The following is a 21,922-nucleotide window of genomic DNA, read 5'->3' as shown; positions in this document are numbered from 1 at the left end:
GTATGTGTCGGTGCGACGTAAAGCCACTAGCAAAAAAAAAAAAAAAATCATCATCCAGTTCCTAGAGTGGGTATAGTGTGGTGCAAGTTATCTCCATAAAGGTTAGTTTTAGGACCTTGAGTACCTCTTTTTTGGTCCAATAGGGACTTACCGAGTTTAGTTCTTTGCGTCATAATGCTCAAACTGAGCTTTGTCTCATGCTTCTATGACAAATTTGATATTTTGCCTATATTAACCAGATGTTAATGTGCCAAAGGGCCTAAATACACGGCATAAAGAGGGCTGTTAAAATTTCTTGTAGACAGCATTAGCTACAGAGTCCTATATGGTAAGTACACAGAATTTGGTTCAGAGTGGTAGAATGGTATGTATTTGTATAAGGAAAAGACAGATAGACGGACAGACATTCTGCTTTATATGTATTATATATATGTATAGATATTTGAAGTGTTTGAAGAAACTCTAAATGAAAATGTGATGTTAACTTTTCAGATGGAGCAGATCATTGAGAAAATGCAGGATGAAGCTTCTGGTGTTCCTGTCAAGACAGTCAAGAGTTTTATGTCCAAGATCCCTTCTGTATTTACAGGTAGGCTTACAGTGCACTAAATATTACTTTTACCTTTCCAGCCTACTTTGACAAGAATTTATAAAAGTGTTCGTATTGGAATAAAGATTAAAATAAAAAAGTATTGATCTCATAGATAATTGCTGTTGCATGCAATTTGTGTTGAAAATCAGGATGCTCTGAGAGGATGTGTTCTTGGTTTAAATTAATTATAACAGTAGGAGAGAAATGTAAATTTTTACCGTACATTCATTCATCATCATCGTCGTCATCGTCGTCGTCGTCATCATCATTGTTATCATTTTCCAACTCCAGTTTTCCGGGAGCGGTGTACATGTGTTCGCCATCTCCTCCTGTCTCCATACATCTTCTTTTCCAGGATATCTTCCCATCTGAGACCTCTCACCTCCACATCTGATTTTACTGTCTCTATCCAGTGTTTTCTTGGCCTTCCCTTTGGTGTTTTGTTCTTGGACAGTAAGGTCAAAGTATTTTTTGGCAGGTCTTGCATTGTTCCTTATCATAATGTGCCCATACCACTGAAGTGTACGCTTCTTTATTACACTGGTAATAGGGAGCTCAGTGCCTATTTATTTCATTTCTGATTTTGTGAGTAATTTGAGTCATAATTTTAATGAATCTCATTTCTGTTGCCTGAATTCTGCTATAGTCATCATATGTATGAATCATTCTCAGGAACACTTTGACCAAAGTTGTGAAGTTAGTTGCTGTCAAAAGGTTGTTCTCTAATGTGCTGGAACTGGAACTCAAAAGTTGTAATGGTCATTGACATCAGCAAGACAGAGATGTTAGAAGAGTGAGAAACAGTAGTGGAGGGTTAGAGAAATAGAGGTAAAGTTGGCCTAAGAGGTGCTGATTAAATTTTATTTCAAAATAGCGGTGATTTTAGAGGCACTTGACGACGACGACTGCTGCTGTTTTTAGGCACCAAACTTTGAAGTCATTAGTCCTTTTGTAGAGAGACTATTGTGTAAGTCTGTCTTCGACAGTCAAGATTAGTATGTGAAATGTAATTGGAAATTTGAAGTGAACATGTTAATACATTTCAAGAATAAATGTTAACATTTCCCATGTTGCATTCACGTCAGTTGTATAGAATCATAACAGGTATTATTTTATAATACTTTTATTGCAGCCAATAGCTATAAAAAGAGAGGTAGAATACACTAAAATTGTGCACCTGTACCTTATTTTGCATAGTCTTTAATTGATTTTGTTCTTTTGCTGCAGAGTTGTAAGTCATAGCGTTTACACATATGAACACATAGTTTACATTCACACGTCTCTTTTGGTTCTTAGTAGGATGTGTTGGTACAAATAATATGGTGAAAACCATGTACTGCCAATCTTGTAAACATGTGCCTCATCTCACAATTGGATGTTGTCCACGTCCGTTCTATCGTCTGGCCCCAGTTCCATAAAATTTTGGAGGCTTTTTATGTTGGGTAATGTTAGTAGCTTTTCTGATGCTCTAGTACTGGGTAGACGCAAAAGTGTTCTGAGGTCTTCAATGAGGAATTATTCTCGTGTAAGGAGGTAGATAAGTCATGATCTTGTAGTCTTTGATACTCCAGTCGCTCTTTTGATGTATAGTGCTTTTATTTAGTGCTGATAGATTCTTTTCTGTGAGTTATGACCATATGATTTCTATCCCATATGTTAGTATAGGCATGATTTAGTTCTGAATAGTGCCATTCCTGTCTCTAAGCTGAGGGTTCTCATGTAACATAATATTTTGTGCATCACTCGTACCGCTTGTTTTGTTTTTTCTGTCACATACTTTGTGAAATATTTAGGTATTATAAAATGTCCTTATGAACCATATTGAGTCTTGTTGTAGGTAGGAGTTGTATTTTTACATTGTGATGTAAATAAAATACAAATAATGAAAGGAATAACGGAATTGGTGAAATGGGGCACCATCTGCAAAATACTTACAGAAATAAATAACTCTGTTGAGCATGAAAGAACTCCATCTCCCAAGGCGATGCTCATATGACTGATGAGGATCCATATTTGCTTCCTTATCTTACCTGACAATATTGTTAACCCCTGAAAAGGAACCCAGGTAGCATGCCAGGTTTTCACTCCACCAATAAGAAAATCTAACATTAGCTTAACTATGTGAGTTTACTCAAAACAAAGAAAACAGAACAACAATCACAACCACCAGCATCTGATATCAACCAGTTTTGCCTCTTAACACATCTCATGTCTCCCAAAATTGATGCACCACATATATAATTTACACTGAAATTAACTATAATTCAACTACAAATCTTTCTTATAATACTATGTTCTTACATCTCAATTTAACAAAATCATGGTATTTTCACCACTTTACATTATATATTACTTCACAAAAGTTTCTTAACCTAAAATCTTGTACGGTTACAACGTGCATGATTTGCAGAGAAAGCTACACACAGTTATCCTTGGGTAAACACTGGAGTGGAGAGATTTATCCCGAATCTATGTACAGTTTGTCCCTCTTTGTGTTGTTGACTGTGACAGAGAAGGGAAAATGTAGATGAATTTGGCTCCATTTATTAATGAATAATATGTCAGAATTTCCAAATCTCTTCTTGGAATGAAACACATCTTCCTCAAGTTGAGCCCATCAGAATGTCTGCATGAACAATATTTTTGTTTAGCTTTAACACAGTCAGGCTCGTTCCCTTGCACAAACCAGCATTGGTTGATGGTGTTAACTTGTTTGTTTCTTGGGCAAAAAATTTGCTACTCTGGAAAACATTGTACTCCCACTTGGATGAAAAGAAGAACCAAGTTAATCTCGTAGAATATTTTTTGAAATCCAGTTTTGGTGAATCTCAATTGTGCCATTTGACCTATTTCTCCATTTTTGAGTTTTAGAAGTCCTTCAGTGAAGTCAAATCTTAAATTTAGGCCATAAAGTAGAATATTTAAAACTTTACTGGATAACAGCTATTTGCAAGAGACAATTCTCATGGTTGGTCCATATTGAAGCTGACTATAAGCAAATTATCACAAAATAATTTATTCTATCGTACCACCTAATCAATACATGCCACGTGCTACGTGGGTGAAATTTACATAATACTACAGTATGTACACTTTTTAGGAGCATGTTTCACCCCTTGTTAAGTGCATCATCAGCCTGTAGGTAACCTTAAGGTCAAAACTCTGAATCATTAACCAATCAAACAAGGAATACACTGAAAATATGTTACACTATAAAATCATCTTAAATTAGCATGCTACAATTATAACGTAGAAAAATGCCTATTACTAACCAATCATATAAGGAATACACTGAAAATAATAAGTTACACTTTGAAACATCTTAAGTCAACATGCTGCAATTATAGTGTAGAAAAATGTCTATTACAGACTAAGAGTATTGAGAATAAATAGTGTCTGTACTCATGGGGAAAACATTTTAAAAAATTTAACTGAAAACTAAAAGAATATTTTAACAAAGATCATGACTTTGCAGGTCTTGGGCTAGTAACAGTCGTGATAAAGATTGTAATCCTCTTTGGGTATAATAATCCCAAGAATTCTGTATCTGAACTTGATACGAAAACAATGTCCAATAGTTATAAACAACAGCTAGAGGTTGAGAATAATTTGGGCAAGATTAGTGTTGAGAATTAAATGCTGTAACATTTGAAAATTGATTGTATGTTTTTGTCGCATAAAGTGGTGTCGTGAATCCAAGTTCAGGCTGGTGCATAATTGTTGAACTGTGTCCTGATGTTACGAACAGTCGTGTGTGAATATTCTTACTTGTAGAATTGATTGGTTTGGGAGGTATATTGTTTGGCAGCCAGGAGATGCTGGAACAGTCAGTTCTACTTAGCGCTACAATCAACTTACCCAAATTACTCTCAACCTCTAGCTGTTGTTTATAACTATTGGACATTGTTTTCGTATCAAGTTCAGATACAGAATTCTTGGGATTATTATACCCAAAGAGGATTACAATCTTTATCACGACTGTTACTAGCCCAAGACCTGCAAAGTCATGATCTTCATTAAAATACTCTTTTAGTTTTCAGTTACATTTTTTAAATTTATTCCCCATGAGTACAGACACTATTTATTCTCAATACTTTTAGTTTGTAATAGACATTTTTCTATATTATAATTGTAGCATGTTAACTTAAGATGTTTTAAAGTGTAACTTATTATTTTCAGTGTATTTCTTGTATGATTGGTTAGTAATTGGCATTTTTCTACGTTATAATTGTAGCATGTTAACTTAAGATGATTTTATAGTGTAACATATTTTCATTGTATGCCTTGTATGATTGGTTAATGATTTGGACTTTTGATCTTAAGGTTACCTACAGGCTGATGATGCCCTTAACAAGGGGCGAAACATGTTTCTAAGAAGTGTACATAAATTTCACCCACATAACACACGGCATGTATTGAATAGGTGGTATGATAGAATAAATTTTTAGTGATAATTTGCTTATAACAGCTATTCTGTAACGATGAGCAGTTACTGCCAGTCACTGTCGGAAGTTTGCACCAAGCAAGATCATTTTTGTAGCGTTATAAGTAGCTGACCTACTGCTGAAAGAGCGTAATGGGGAGGCACAGTTGCCTCATCCCATATGATTAACTTAGCCTGTCTTATTTATTCTGCGCTCTTCCCTGTGACTTAACTTTACTCAGTTCATATTTCTCCGAACGTATCATTTCAGCTTCAGTTCTTTGTCTCTATAACTGCATATACTTTTGCCTTGTTTACTTGTTTTGTCTTCCTTGCGGAGTTTTGGTACATTGTGTGGTCGGCTTGTTTGAAATTTGTTGATTTAACATATGAAATTCATACAGCCTTTGACGATCGAAAATTCTTTTCAGGTGAGACCCCATGCCTTCATGGACGTCATGTTCTCCCAACGGATTTTGGCTGAAGATGGCGTATGTAGCAAAAGCAATGGTGTAAACTCCACAATCAATCATGTTAGGCAAATGATCTACTCAGTGATAAACATTAGCACAGGAGTCAGGAACAGCTTAAATATAAAATCCTTCTGTTGTGGCAGCAAAGTATTAGTATTTATAAATATGAATGTTGAAGTCATCATGATAAAACATGTATACAGTGCGTGACATAATCAATGTTTTGACATTTCCTCTAATTATTATTTGTATGTGTGGACATACAGCCGGTTGAATGAAGTCTGAAGCTCCAAGCTTCAATGAAAAAAAAAAAGAAGCATTTTGTTGCCTAAAATATGTTTCTCTGGAGTCAACATTGTGAAAAAAAATTAACATAATCTCCCAATAAATAATCACTAGATTCTAATTCACTCATTAAGTCTCCCGTTATAGTGCAAGCAAATAGAGATGATGTCTCCTGCCCAGACACTTAAATGCACAGAACACAAATGTATAGAATACTGAATTATTGTCATTTGCTGATATCACTCTCTGTAATATGAACACATCAAAGCAGGCAGCAGAACTTGGTTCAGTCTAATGCCATTAGATGATGTTAATGTTGCTACTTGCTCTAAAATTATAACCTCACTGAATTGAATGAGAAGCATTCGCATTCAGTTCATGAAAACTTCAGACCAGAGAGTAGAACTTTATTCATTCTTATGCCAATAGATGGCAATGTTATTATGTGCAACAAAATGACAATTTCACCTCATTGATTGAGAGGCATTTTGTCAAGAAATAATCAAGCATACAGAATTCATTCTCAACCAAATCATACCTCACCGAGCCCGATAGCTGCAGTCGCTTAAGTGCGGCCAGTATCCAGTAATCGAGAGATAGTGGGTTCGAGCCCCACTGTCGGCAACCCTGAAGATGGTTTTCCATGGTTTCCCATTTTCACATCAGGCAAATGCTGGGGCTGTACCTTAATTAAGGCCACGGCCGCTTCCTTTCATTTCCTAGGCCTTTCCTATCCCATCGTCGCCATAAGACCTATCTGTGTCGGTGCGACGTAAAACAAATAGCAAAAGAAAAAAAAAATCATACCCCTACCATAGAAACACCTACAACTAAGCATCCAAGATCAACAACATTGTCATGGGGATTTCTTTTTGCTGGTGATTTGACATCACATCAACTCAGATAGGTCATTTTGGTGACAATGAAATAGAAAAGGACTGGGACTGGGAAGAAAGCAAACCAAATTAATCTTCCTTCAGCTTATCCCAGTCATTCCTCAAACTCAGCAGAAAGCAATCTGCTCAAGGCTTTACGTCCCCATCCGACAGATGAATCACCATCAGCAGTGTAATATGCTCTTACTCCACATGAGGACTGCGAGGAGGTTTGGAATTTAAGCCAGGCTTTTGGCACGCAATATCTCATGCTTGTATGTCCAACCTTTGTCCTGTTTCTTTGCGGGGTTGGGTATGAAGAGAGATAATTCTTCGCAGCCAGTCTTTATGACCGGGTGCCCTTCCTGATGTCAACCGCATCAGAGGAGTTAATAAGATGAAACAAATAACGTGATATATGATAGTAGGAAGGGAGAGGGTGAAACCCGGTGCCAACACATAGCCTACTGCTCTCGAATAGCACCAAGCGATCTGCTGAAGGCTTTACGTCCCCATCCGGCAGATGAATCACCATCAGCAGTGTAATATGCTCTTACTCCACATGAGGACTGCGAGGAGGTTTGGAATTTAAGCCAGGCTTTTGGCACACAATATAGCGATTAGAAAATGTATACTACCACTTCCCCTACCCTCCCGGCCAATATTCTGATGGTAAATTGTTTTACCAACACGACTCGAACCGGTTAATCACAATGTCAGACCATATAGATTTCATGCCTCAATGATCATGGCCACAGGGTGGGTTGTAATTATAGATGGAGATAATGTGTTTTCATACCCCAGAATGTAAAAAAAAAAAAAAAAAATCTATTAATTAATTTCACTGAAAGATACTATTTTTCACTAAACAGTTCAAGTATGATGGTCATCATTGCATTGTTCTTGTAACCCATATCTGGTACCTGTTCAAGGCAACAGAAGTCAGGATGTACGTAGGTTAACCTCATGCCAATAGATATAGCTGTGTACCTACATCATCATGGTGAATACAAGACAATCTTCGCTGATAGAAACACATTTTTCTTTAAAAAGAAACAAAAGTTGAACTATCTATGTAGGTCGAGTCATAAGTCATGGCAACTATTTTTTTTCTCGCGAACAGGAGGCAACACGGAAAATCAAAGATGTGCATTTGGAAACGTACGGTATTTACATGCGTATGATGCCACTAGATGGGGTATGTAAACAACAGTGTGGGTCTAAGCATGCCCCCAAGTTCAGTGTATGAGTGAGAGCGTCACAAAATGGAAGTCAACAAGCAGGAGCAATGATCGTATATTAAAATAGCAGTTCTGCGTGGCAGAAATGCACACCAATGCCATGCAGAGCTGCGGGAAGCATTAGGTGTGCATGCCATGCCCTATAGAACAGTGGCGAGGTGGGTGGAGATGTTCAACAAAGAGGAAATCGTAACAGCATTTCGGAGAGAGGTGTCACACATTAGTAATACACATGCAGCGAAAGGTATTCAGCGCCTGCCCCACCACTGGCAACGCACAGTGGAAACCTTGGGTGATTATTTCGAAGGTCTGTAACCAGTGGAGACCTGTCCTTTGTACGTAGTCTTGTGTATTTGCTGTCTGTACCATAATAAAACAATGTTTACCAATGGCCTGTGTTCTGTCACTTTCCTACAAGAATCTCCTGAAGTCAGAATTTGTCTTCAGGCACTATGCATAAGTACATGCCCTATATTTCCAAATGCATATCTTAGATTTTTCATCTTGTCTCCTGTTCGCGAGAAAAAATATAGTTGCCATGACTTATGACTCGACCCTCGTATAACTGGTAGCAATTTCAGCCATTGAAACATTCTTGTTTTCTCAGTATCTCTGTGAATGACAGAATAGTGATTTTATATATATAGATTACAGTCTCTAATCAAAATCTCACATTGAAGCAGGTTGAGCATTTTGAGCCTTTGTGTTGTGTATTTTCCGAGGATGGTAGCATAAAGGTTGGAGTCGATCAAGGTATAGCAGATCTAATACTGCAAGCTTCCAGAATCCCAGACCAGACAGTTCCTGATTATGATTCTAATATGTAGGAACAGAGAGTGAGTGGATTAAGAATATTTTATTTTACTAGCTATAAGTTATAGAATAAGTAACACTGATTACTGGTCCTACTGGTACAGGTACTCATAAAATAATAATAGCGTGTGGCCTCCAAAGAGGCCTGGTACAGATCTTTTGAGTTGACACCGTATAGGCAACCTCCATGTCTGTGAGGATTTTCTGAAATTTGTGGCTCAGCCTGTTTCTTCTTTATTCTTGAATCATTTATTGATATGAAGTCCTCCACTCACCCATGACTTGACATGCTTCATAGGGTCCCATTTATTTAGTGGTAAACATAGAAGCTTGATAGTTGTGAAGTGGGATATTTTACTAATATCAAGCATGTTCCTTGTTGATAGTTGAGTTCATTACACTGAAAGACCTCTCTGCTTCAGTATAGCTGACAGCTGGTCTTTATTTTTTTTTTAGCTCATTGTATTATCTATGGTCAATGGTCCTTCCATAGATCTCTTGCATCCACATAGTCTGTAAATTGATTTACATTATACTATATTTTATGGCTCGAAGAAGCTAATTGTATCTCTTCTTTTAACCAAGGTGAATGAGAACATCCAAAGGCCAATATTACTGTCTAGTAAAGAGAAAAAAGAGAAACACTTAGGTTTTTTCTGTAAGTTATCAATTACACTTTGATGAATTGATTTTTTGGAAGTGCCTTAAATCTTTGGCTCTGAAAAGAGAATCATTTTTTGTATACACCTCAGAAACGTTTTCTTGAATCATAGTCTTATGTCTTCCTTTTCCATCTTTCATCAAATTTGGAGCCCTTACAAAAATTCTGACTACCTGTATTACATTAAACAATAACATTGCTAACAAAACATCACTGTCAAGTTTCAATAAGTGCTATATAACACCACACTATTTATTTTACTGCCAGAAATCATTAACCTCCATTAACCACTCGTTCACCAAACAAATTGGCTACACAGTTTGAGTCATGTAGCAGAGCTTACATTTGTAAGATAGGGAATTTGAATCCCACTGTCGGCAGCCCTGAAGATAGTTTTCCATTTTTACTCCAGGCTGGGGCTGTACCTACAATTAAGGTCACAGTTGCTTCCTTTCCAGTACTAGCCTTTTCCTACCCCATTATTGCCATAAGACCTGTCTGTATTGGTGTGATGTGAAACAAAATAAAACAAAAACAACTGGTTTGGCAAAATTAGAACAAATGAACTCCTGGTTCAACCAAAGCAGTGTGAATAGATTGTATATCACCACTGGGGCCAGGTGATGTGAATATGAATGGGTAGAGAGAAACTGCCATAGAAAGTTAAAAACATTCTGTTGCAGAAGACAAGAGAAATTGAGGTAAGCTTTGTGAACATGACCCTTAGACTCTGTTTTGAGGTAAAGGATGCAAATTCAGCAAAGACAACTGTGCTGGGTGTAATTAAAGGGTTGTGGAAGCGCTGGCATATAGAGGCTCAATGTCTCAGTACGGAAAGGTCTGTAAAATCTGTAACTGAAATAGACATATGATTGTTTGAAATATTTAATTTCTTTATTATTTGCAGGTACTGATCTCATTATTTGGATGATGAAGAACTTAGATGTCGAAGATCAGGGTAAGTAAAATTACTTAACTTTAGTACTTCAGTAGATTGTTCAACAGTCAGTCAGTCAGTCAGTCAGTCAGTCAGTCAGTCAGTCAGTCAGTCAGTCAGTCAGTCAGTCAGTTAATTAATTAATTAATTAACCTCCACTGATCTGCATTTAGGGCTGTTGCCCAGGTGGCAGGTTCCCAATCAGTAGATTACCTACTCTTTTTAAAAATAATTTCAAAGAAGTTGAAAATCTATCAAACATCTACCTTGGTAAATTATTCCAGTCCCTAACCTCTCTTCCTATGAACAATTATTTGAAGCTTATTTGCCTACTAACGTCATTTCACACCATACTGATGCTGGCTGTTACTGCTTAGTCAAAGAGCTTGTCTCCTTACCCTCAAGTCTTCCCAGCTCAAAGATTGCAACATTTTCATAACAATACTCTTGATCAACCAGAATAAATCATGCTGTCTTCCTTTTGATCTTTTCCAGTTACAACAAATGAATTTTATTTTTGTTCCATATTGGGTTACAGTTTTATGACAAAAACTTTCAAAATAAATTGTTAAACATTACAATTCAGTACAATTGTCAGACTATTTTGTTACAATAAATAGTTTTTAATGTTAGAACATGTTTCAATCCTTATGGGATCATCTTCATCTAACAGTAAAAAATCATGAAGAATATAAGATTTTTTATTTTTTTGCAATTTGCTTTACATTGCACCGACACAGATAGGTCTTACGGCAATGATGGGATAGGAAAGGGCTAGGAGTAGAAAGGAAGCAACCGTGGCCTTAATTAAAGTACAGCTCCAGCATTTGTTTGGTGTGAAAATGGGGAAATCGTGGAAAACCATACTCAGGGCTGTCAACAGTGGGGTTTAAACCCACCATCCCTGGAATGCAAGCAGATAGCTACGTGATGCAAACTGCACAGCCACTTGTTCAGTAAGAATATAAGTTAAAATAAACTAGATACAAACACATAGCAGGACCGGCTGGAAGGTAAGCATTTTCATTGTTCCTTAGACACTTCACCACTGTATATTTACAAGATTTTTTCCTTGAAATGTCCCGACGCCTAACGGCACAAAGGGAAAGAAGAAGAAGAGAAGAAGATTTTTTCCTTATTTCCTTTTTTAAAACAAATTTTCATTTCTTTCATTACAGACTCCCTTCAACATCTTAAAACTTTAAAACAAAAAATCAACCTCAACTTCGGTTATTCTTTGGGAGTTTCCCCCAAACATCGTATTTTAAAATTTTACATTTTAAGTCTATCCTCAAGGCACTGTAAGTACAAACTTCTCCAGCTTTTGAAGAAAGAAGATCCCTTACATCAGATTTTATCTCAAACTCGAACATTGACTTGTTGAGGTTTTAACCCACCATGAAGGAACATTTTATCTTATTATCATCATCATCATCATCATCATCATCATAAGTGTTTTTTATTTCAATTATGCCAATTTTTGTATTTTTTTAGCTGAAGATGTTCTACATTAGGAATGAAACATGTACTTTTTAATATTGTAATTAGATCTTAAGCAGATTATGTTAAATAAATACATAGACTAGCAACAAGAAACAAATAAGTATTGCAAGGTGGGATTCTCCATTCAGTCTAACTTTATTACAAACACATTTTAAAATACATATTAGAACAAATACATAAAAAAATCTTGTTGCATTTTATGTTTTAAAATATTAATAAAATGCTGATCCATGATAGTGCTCATTGATGAGGTAATTGATGCAATGTGGAAATATGAAAATTAAGGCTGGAATTTTCTTATTCGGTGCGGTGGATGTAACCGTCATGGTTGTCAATGTGGAACTTGATATAAGAAGCTGTATTTGAATTGTCCAATTAGTGAGAAAAATAAATTCTCCTCCAGTCCCGGAGTGGGTTTATTCATGTGTATAAGGCTTCCCAGTGACTTATATGCCCTCTTTTGAACATTCTTACTACATCCCCTAATTACCCTCAAAACCATATAAACAGATCAGTAACATTTGTTTGTAATCCTGTTAATGTGATTACAAAATGAATATATTTCATTATATTAACACCTAGATACTTAAAGAGATCCCCATAGAGTACTTCCACTCCATCAACACAGTAATTAAAATTGAGAGGACTTTCCCCTCTTGGTGAAACTTACAACCTGACTTTTCATTCTGTTTACCATCATATCATTGTCTGCTGTCCCTATCACAACATTAGCAAGGTCTTTCTGCAGTTGCTCACAATCATGTAACTTATTTATTATATTTATTATTATTCTATCATCCCCAAAATATCTTATCTGTGATTTCAGATATATATATTTTTTACAATTTGCTTTACGTCGCACTGACACAGGTAGGTCATTGGCGACAATGGGATAGGAAAGGCCTAGGAGTGGGAAGGAAATGGCCGTGGCCAACATTTGCCTAGTATGAAAATGGGAAACCATGGAAAACCATCTTCAGGGCTGTCAGATCTTTACTCGTATCATTTATTATCTGCGCACTTTTTAGCGATATATTTACACCCTAGTGCTGAATCGGTCGACTTCGGTTATCTTCGAGATTCGTATAGGCAACCTTTGAAACACAAACTAAGAATTGCTTATCATCGCTGTGCGACATCTGGCATACACTTTAAGTACTTGTACTGTTGTTGTTTACACAGCAAAGCCAAACTATGGAATTCATGCTAGGAACACGTTTCGCATCAGGAAATGTTATATAGTAGTATATATTGTGTGTGTGACACAGTTGTAGGCGTAAGATAATAAAGGTTTAGAAAATTCATATTGATCAAACATATTATCGATTCAATTCAGATTTCATTTCCATTCAGTTAGCGGTACTACCAGAACGGGCAGTGCTCCCTTCTTACTCCTCAACCGCGTACAAAAATCTATCACTAAAAAGTGCACGTACAATATATATACAAGGTGGTTGGAAACAATGTGAACCGGGTATGTGAGCATTACGAGGATTGGTCATACTGATAAATAATTTGAAACAAATAACATGAAAACTCTCACCATTGGCATTTCATTAGCTGCTGAATTTAGCCAATCAGGTCGCTTTGTGGGCGAATTCAAATGGACTTTGCGTGACAGTGTTGCTAAATGTGCAAATGACTTGAGAATGGCTTGAGAACCATGCTGATAAATCAGCATCAAACACAAACACATTGTTCCATTTCCTGGTAAGTTCCTTCGATCTCTCCTTACTTCCACAACCATTCCTCAATCTATTTCTTTTTTTAACCTCTACCTCTTTCCTAATCTCATTATTTTTCTGTTATAAAATAGGGGTTCTCTACAATTCCTTATTCTTATCACTGTTAAAGGTACATACCTGTTTCTACACTCCTCAACAATTGCTTTAAACTCATTCCCTAGGCTGTTTACATTCTTATTTACCATATTCCACGCCAAAGTCTTCACCCTCTTAATGTTTTTTAAAATGTATCCCGAAAGGTGCCCAAAATGAATGTAGTCTATAGCTGGCTGAAACAAATTAAATAATAAAATGAAAATAACTGTGTAGCATCCTTACAATAAGAATAAATTGGAAGTTTGCTTAATCATAAGTACTTTCTTTTTTAACTCCATTATCCCTGTTTTATCAACATTTTCCTTGTATCCAACTCTCTTTACATACTGCTAACTAAATACATAAATCCTCTCATATACACTCCCCTTGTTCATTAATGATTCTTGAAATGTCTGGACCTACATAAAGTTCCAATAATACTGCCTTAATCACTACAGGATCAGATAATGCTTCGCCTACTTTAAGACTTCCACCAAATAGTGTCATGAAACATTTAGAATGTTGAGAATGATTTTTGGTAGCAATAACATTTCCAGTCTCATTTCAAGGAGACTGCTTAAAATTTTCCATGGTAAAGCACCTTGTTTTAGTGTGTAATAACAGACTTTCATATAAAGCAACATTACTTCATGTAACTTAGCACAGGTATTTCACATTGTAATAAGTTTATTAAATAAATATTGGTCACGTCTAATAAATTTTACCACATTTATAGCATTAGTAAGAATGTTTAAAAGTTTATTTGGTATTTTCTTATTTGCAAGTGCCTGATGGTGTAGGAATCTGAATACATTCTGCATTCAGTATAATTGATTTTAATTTTCAATTAAGCCACTTTTCTATCCACTTTTCTTTAGCACTATCACTGTAAACGGTTATACATTTTTCCCAGTCTGTCTCATAGTGGAAGAAACAAGAAATAAACTCACTGCATTTAAATGCAATGGTATATATATATATATACCGGGTTAGTCTGCTGCACCTGTTGTGCTACGCTTTTAGACATCCCAACGAATGTCAGTGGGGTGATGGCCGATTTTCCTTTGCCGTATACCACGCTACAGTCACCTTTAAAACACTTACTGCATCATCACTGCACGGCTTTTGCAAAAACATGCATACCGGGCGAGTTGGCCGTGCGCGTAGAGGCGCGCGGCTGTGAGCTTGCATCCGGGAGATAGTAGGTTCGAATCCCACTATCGGCAGCCCTGAAGATGGTTTTCCGTGGTTTCCCATTTTCACACCAGGCAAATGCTGGGGCTGTACCTTAATTAAGGCCACGGTCGCTTCCTTCCAACTCCTAGGCCTTTCCTATCCCATCGTCGCCATAAGACCTATCTGTGTCGGTGCGACGTAAAGCCCCTAGCAAAAAAAAAAAAAAAAAAAAAAAAACATGCATGCGACAGGTATTTACGCAATACATCAAACTAATATAAATGGTCCATTATTGGACATTATAAATCTTCCAGCTAACTCATTCCTGGTTGCCAGCGTTTCGCCCTCGTGTGCTAGGCTGGGCTCATCAGTTGGTATCTAGCACACCTACCAAGACGCATGGCTAGTGCATACCGTGGAGGCCACTGCGTAGGCCAATTGTAGCCACCGGCAGTGCCAATGCACTATGAGACACTCTGTCTCACTACTAAAAATTGATGCCTGCTTGACCATCAGATAATACAGAAAATTGATGCCTGCTTGACCATCAGATAAGTGTCTCATAGTGCATTGGCACTGCCGGTGGCTACAATTGGCCTACGCAGTGGCCTCCACGGTATGCACTAGCCATGCGTCTTGGTAGGTTTGCTAGATACCAACTGATGAGCCCAGCCTAGCACACGAGGGCGAAACGCTGGCAACCAGGAATGAGTTAGCTGGAAGATTTATAATGTCCAATAATGGACCATTTATATTGGTATTATAAATTTACTCATTCGGAACAAATATTACAGATTCCCTATGGGAATCAACATCTGTATTATACATCAAACTGTCATACGGTTGTGTAAAATGTTCGTGCCAATTATAAGCTTTCGATTGGTTATGATATTATCGCTAAAAACGATGGCATACTGATAGAGAACATGTGAGAGTGTGTGAAGCGGGACATAGTTTAACACCAAGTAAGCTTTCTGATAAACTAGAGGAAACGGTCACCGTGGTGTAGTGGACTAACCACAGACATGTTGACGCATGTTGCGTTGATAGGTGGGTTTGAATCCTGTGAGCGATAAATACTTTTATTCACATTTTAAACTTTGAGAATCAAATAAGAGGCCATTCATCCCACATTGGACCAATAGCATGCATGTTGAATGTAGTGGCCTGACACTTGGTGTAGCCTAGCAGTCCTGGTCATTTCTTTGCTATGTATTCTACAGATGAGTACAACAGATGAGTATATTGACATGCTCCTCATCTACGGCGAAGCAAGACAGAATGCACAAGAAATACAGCGCCTGAACCAGGAAAGATTTCCACACAGACAACAACCAAATGCAAATACGTTTAGGAGGGTGGAGCGACGCTCACGTGTAACTGCATCACTTTCCCCGAACAGGTCCTGTTAGAGAGGCACCAGTTACGTCCGGTGAAACTGCTGAGATGGTTTTGCACATTTTCCGGGAGAATCCTCACACAAGTACCCGGGCAGTAGCACAATAGGCCAACATCGGCCAGTCATCTGTTGTAAGGATATTGCATTCCAGTTTTTTCGTCCGTATCACCTGCAACTAGATCAAGAACTCCATGGACAAGATTTTGAAACTCATGTTAATTTCTGTGCACAGATACTGATGCAAGTGGTAAATGATCCAACATTTGTATCGCATCGTCGCCATAAGACCTGTCTGTGTCGGTGCGACGTAAAGCCACTAGCAAAAAAAAAAAAAATTGTATCTCACATTTTATTTTTGGACAAGGCATGATTTTATAATAATGGCTCTGTGAATCATCATAATATGCACTACTGGAGAGTTGAAAATCCCCACTGGGTAAGGCAGGCAGCATTTCAGGCACGATGGGGAGTAAATGTCTGGTTTGGTATACTGGGTGATCACCCAATTGGACCATATTTCTTTGAGGATCATTTGACAGAAGCCTGGTACCTACAGTTTCTTCAAAACCAACTACCATAGCTGCTAGAGGATGTGGCCCTGGGTGAACATGTAACCATGTGGTATCAACACGATGGAGTTCCCCCTCACATGTCAGCAGATGTTCGCAACTACCTGAATGTTACACATCTCGGTCGATAGATAGGAAGGGGAGGACCTGTCACCTGGCCTGCTAGATCCTGAAAGCCTTCAAAACCTTATTACGAAATCCTGAGAATCCTTAACACCTACAATGCTACAAAGAGCCCAAATGGCAGTTCAGCGGCGTGCTGAAACGTGCATTACTGCAGAAGGCAATCTATTCGAACACTTACTGCACTAACAGGCTGTTGCTCAGTCAAGCAGATTCAAATCCCCAACCATTCTATTCCTCGTCCAGCCCTGCTTATAAAATATTCATATAAGCAGCCCTAATGGCCTAGAACAGTGCCTTAAATAAATAAATAAATAAATTAATTAATTAATTAAATAACCCACGACGTGAGGGTATTCGGATACATTGGCTCTGTGGATGATTCTTGAAGTACAAAATGCGAATAAAATTTACAGGCTCAAGTGGGATTCGAACCCACCTACCAAACGCAGCTGTGTTAACAGCACCGCATTTAACCTATGACACCACGGTGAATCCAGCGATTAGGTTTCCAGAAAGCCTACTAGATGGACTACTACTACTGCTTCACAAATGCACACATGTTTTCTATCAGTATGCCATCGCTTTTAGTGTTCATTTCATAACCTACTGACAGCTCATAATTGGCATGTACTTTTTACATAACCGTATGACAGTTTGATGCATTGTGTAAATGCCTGTTGCATACAGTACATGTTTTTGCAAAGGTAATGGTGCAGTGAGTGATTAAAGGTGATTGTTGCTTGGTATACGGCAAAGGAGAATAGACCATAATGACACCAGTGACGTTCAGTGGGATGCCTAACAGCATAAAACGTCAGGTGCGACTGACTCACCTGGAATATTTACCAGGTACTGTAATAGGGTTGAATCATGGCTCAGAAGTGATCTTATGGATCCAGAAATTTTCTCACAGAACTGCAGTATTTATCACAGAGACAGGGTAAGAATGGTAAGAAGGAGAGTATTCATACTCACGAAAGAATAATTTGTAAGCTATGGATAAATTAAAGATGAGAAACATGAAATTCTAGGTGTAAGGCTCATCTCTAAAGATAATAGACAGCTTGACTTTTTAGGGATGGCGCTGACACTGATGCAGAATTATTCAGTCAGAAAATTAGCCTTGTAGGGAATGTCATTGTAGCAGGTAATCTCATTTTAGCAAATGTTAACTGGGAAGATAATGTGAATGACAGAAGGCATGAACAACAAAATGTAAATAAATTAATCTGGAAAGGACAACTGAATCAGAAAGTGATAGAACTAACTAAAGGAAAGAATATTCTAGATGTGCTGCTGATAAAACCAGATGAGCTCTATAGAGAAACTGAAGTGATCAATGGTATAAGTGATCACAAAGCTATTTTTGTCTTAAAAAGAAATGTGATAGAAGGGAAGGTTGTAAAAGTAGGACTATTAGGCAATACCATGTGGTTGGGAAGAGAGGAGGCATAGGTGAGATTTTAAAAAGTAATTATGATAAGCAGAAAATGGTGAATGAAAATGTAAACCATCTATGGGATGGGTTTGAAGAGTGTGAAAACAAATACATAGTACCATCACCCATTAGTATACCTAACGCCTCCCCACTTCGAGAATAAATGTAGATATCTCCACCGGACAGCTGCTAGTATGCAGTAGTCAGAGCAAGTGGCACTGCATGCTGTTACTACATCTGTTACATTTGGATGATTTTTATGTTGATCGGCTTGCTGTTTAAATATTTCATCCTCTCGAAACGTTCAGTCACTTCATCTCAAATATTTTTAAAGATAACTGGGGCAAGAGTTTTGCAGATTATCTGACCTAATTTCTGAGCATTTGATTTGAACTATGACTTGATTTACATTTTAAAAGCTGCTGTCGGTCACTGTGTGTTGTTGAGTCTACAGGCTGGTCTTTTATACAAAAACTTGACCCTGAGCGTAAATGCCATGGATATCACCCAATATTTTAACATCTTAATGTAGCTATCAACTTGTACGAAATATTTGTTGCCATTGATGCTTTCATGGCCCATACTTATAGACATGATATAGGCTTTTGGGCTTATGCCGTGTCAAGAAAATAAGGTGAAATTCTTTACGTTTTGCAGAGAACTATGCTCTGCATCATCAGAAGAAAATCTCGACTGTCCTCGAGAAAGGCTTCTAAAACAATGAACGAGTTTTGAATTTAGACGTTACCCAATAAAAGTGGAAATGGTGCATTCATTCGTCACCAGATGGCTCCTGTTTCATTCCAGACTTGTGTCAATGTCAAACCTTCATATGAGCGTATGCCTGTTATGTTATTAGACCCTCTCAGAATGATTCTGATGGTTCCGTCAGCCTCCGCTTCGAACGCTAGTGATGTACTGCGTCTAAGGAGATTTTCTTGTGATGACGCAGATCATAGTTCTCTGCGAAATGTAAAGAACTTCACCTTATTTTCTTGACACGGCATAAGCCCAAAAGCCTATATCATGAGCTATTTGTTATTGCCAGCTACATGATCCCGTTGTCCCTTTGCCGTTACCTCATTGGAAGCAAAATTTTAAAAAAAGCTTCTAGATCTGGCATCACAGAGTACAATGTGCACAATTTAAACTTATGAAACAGGCCGTACAGTCTCCAGTTCGATTACGGGCAATTGCAGGCGTAATCGGATGGTTCCTGTTCCAATCTATATATCTGTCCTAAAGGTGATGGGTTCTCCCCTTTAATGTTTAATTGCGCTCTTGAAAATGTTTTCAGAGAGTGAAGAAAAGCAGGTGTACCATGTCAATGACTAGAACAAAAAATAAGGGGCATTGACATAGACTGTTTAGCATTTGCTGATGATATAGCACTAATTGCCAAAGACATCCCTGATGTTACAGAAACAGATTGCTATACTGGAAAAGCAAGCAGCAAAAATAAGACTTAAAATCTCATATAAAAAGTCTAAATTTATGACAAATATAAAAAAATTCTTCTTCTTATGACGCCATCTCCCTCCAAAGGTTGGCGATCCAATTGATTATGATTACACGCGAAACGGCAGCACGGAAGATTTCTATCGACGTATGTCCATACCACCGCCACAAGTCTTTCAGCCAGGAATTTCTCCATCTTCCCACAGATCTTTTCCCATCAATCTTCCCTTGAATGATCAGTCGGAGAAGTTCGTATCGTTCACCTCTCACGATGTGCCCGAGGTAGCTGAGCTTACGCTCCTTGACGGTTATGAGAAGCTCTTTCTTCTTGTTCAAAATGTTGAGGACTTCTTCATTTGTCTTCTTTTCTACCCAAGATATTTGGAGTATTCTTCTGTATAAGTAGATTTCAAAAGATTCAATCCGCTTCTCCAATAAAGGGCTAAGCGTCCACCCTTCAAAACCATATAGAAGGACAGTACTTAGGTGAATGGATCACTGAAAATGGCAATGAAAATAAATCTAGATTCAAGAATTCAGAAAATGGAAATTGATTTTCAACACACAAAGAATGTTTATAACAAAATATGCTTCTCGTGGAACAGTAAAATTCGTCATTAATTAACAGTGATCAAACCTGAAGCTCTTTGTGCTTCATAAACACTCAATTTACATTATAAAAACTTAAAGAAACAATTAGAGTTTATAGAAAGAAAAGTCAGAAAACTCTTTGAAGAGTCCGAATTAAAAATGGAATACATTACTCCAAACCCAATTTGGAAAAATATGGTATTTAAAAATATCTTAACTTACCAATACAATGAGACTGCATGAATTCAATTTTTAAGCCATTTTGGGCAGAGCAGTGGTCACTTGGTATGCCATGGCCCTTCGCGGCTATTGTGCTGTGGGGTTTGGGGGGTTTATTACTATTATGGTTATTTATTTATTTATTTATTTATTTATTTATTTATTTATTTATTTATTTATTTATTTATTTATTTATTTATTTATTTATTTATTTATTTATTTATTTATTTATTTATTTCACAACTTTTATATAGTTGGTAAAATTGCACGTATTTTGGTATTTTACATATAGAACTTAATCGTAATTTACGTAACTTTACAATAAATGTCTTCATAATTCTCTTTGCTATAAAGGCGTTTTCTGTTTATGGTCCGTATTGAACATTCAGGAATGTTCTGACAATGTTGCAGGTCTTCAAAATTGCAGCCTTTTGTGCCACATTGTGAGTGTAGATGAGGAGCTGTAGTGTATTTAAGTTTCCCGGAAATGATTTTGGTGTGAGACCAGTGGGAGAAAGGAGAAAAGGAAGAATTGTCACTCTGTAGTGTTTCCAGATCCTTGCTACTTCCATGGCCAGAGGAGTATATTTGTTGATTTTCTCCCTATATTTCTGTTTCATATTGTGGTCATTTGGGATAGCAGTGTCAAGGAGATATGTGTGTTGATTCCTTTTGTTTGTTAATGCTATGTCTGGTCTATTGTGCAGAGTTGTTTTATCTGTTTGTGTCGTTCAGTCCCAGTAGAGTTTAATATTTTCATTTTCCAGTACACTTTGTGGGGAGTATTTGTACTAAGGTACCCTGTTCTGAATCAAAAATTGGGTCAGGGCAATTTCTTGGTGTATAACTTTGGCTACATCATTATGTCTGTCATTGTACAATATTGGCGCTAGTAATCTGCAGTTGCTGATGATGTGCTCAATGGTTTCAGGGCTGCTGTTGCATTTCCTGCACTCATCATTTTTAGTTGTAGGATCCTTAAGGATATGTTTCCCATAACTTTTTGTTGAGATTATCTTGGATCGCCTGGTTGAATCCCTCAGTTTCTGGAAATAACTCTCTCCTAGACAGCCATGAGTTTGAAAGTTGTTTGACAACATTCTCATCATTGGTTTGGTTGTAGTACCTTCCATGAAGTTCTTTACTAGCCCGTCTCTCTACCTTCTCCCCATGCAGGATGTTCGTGTCTTTTATATTTATATTGCATTCATATAAATTCAAAGGGCTGTAGTTTAGGTCTGCTTCAAACACAAATATGTAGAATGCTGTCATCTGTCTGGCAACTACAGTACTTCCTCAAGTTGATTCTCTTTGGTTGTGTAG

At 37.4% G+C, this 21,922-nt stretch overlaps 1 protein-coding gene across 1 annotated transcript in view; it reads left to right on the top strand.

Moving 5' to 3' along the window:
• Window positions 1–21,922, top strand: part of RSG7 (Regulator of G-protein signaling 7) — a 157,566-nt gene that overhangs the window by 101,003 nt on the left and 34,641 nt on the right. The window contains exons 3-4 of the mRNA XM_067143099.2: window positions 493–589; window positions 10,271–10,321. Of these exons, the coding sequence (XP_066999200.1) occupies window positions 493–589; window positions 10,271–10,321 (148 nt within the window). The remainder of the gene's footprint in view (window positions 1–492; window positions 590–10,270; window positions 10,322–21,922) is intronic.

The sequence above is a fragment of the Anabrus simplex genome, chromosome 3 (genome assembly GCF_040414725.1).
Source record: "Anabrus simplex isolate iqAnaSimp1 chromosome 3, ASM4041472v1, whole genome shotgun sequence".
NCBI classification, from domain to species: domain Eukaryota; kingdom Metazoa; phylum Arthropoda; class Insecta; order Orthoptera; family Tettigoniidae; genus Anabrus; species Anabrus simplex.
This window is presented reverse-complemented; position numbering and strand designations above follow the sequence as displayed.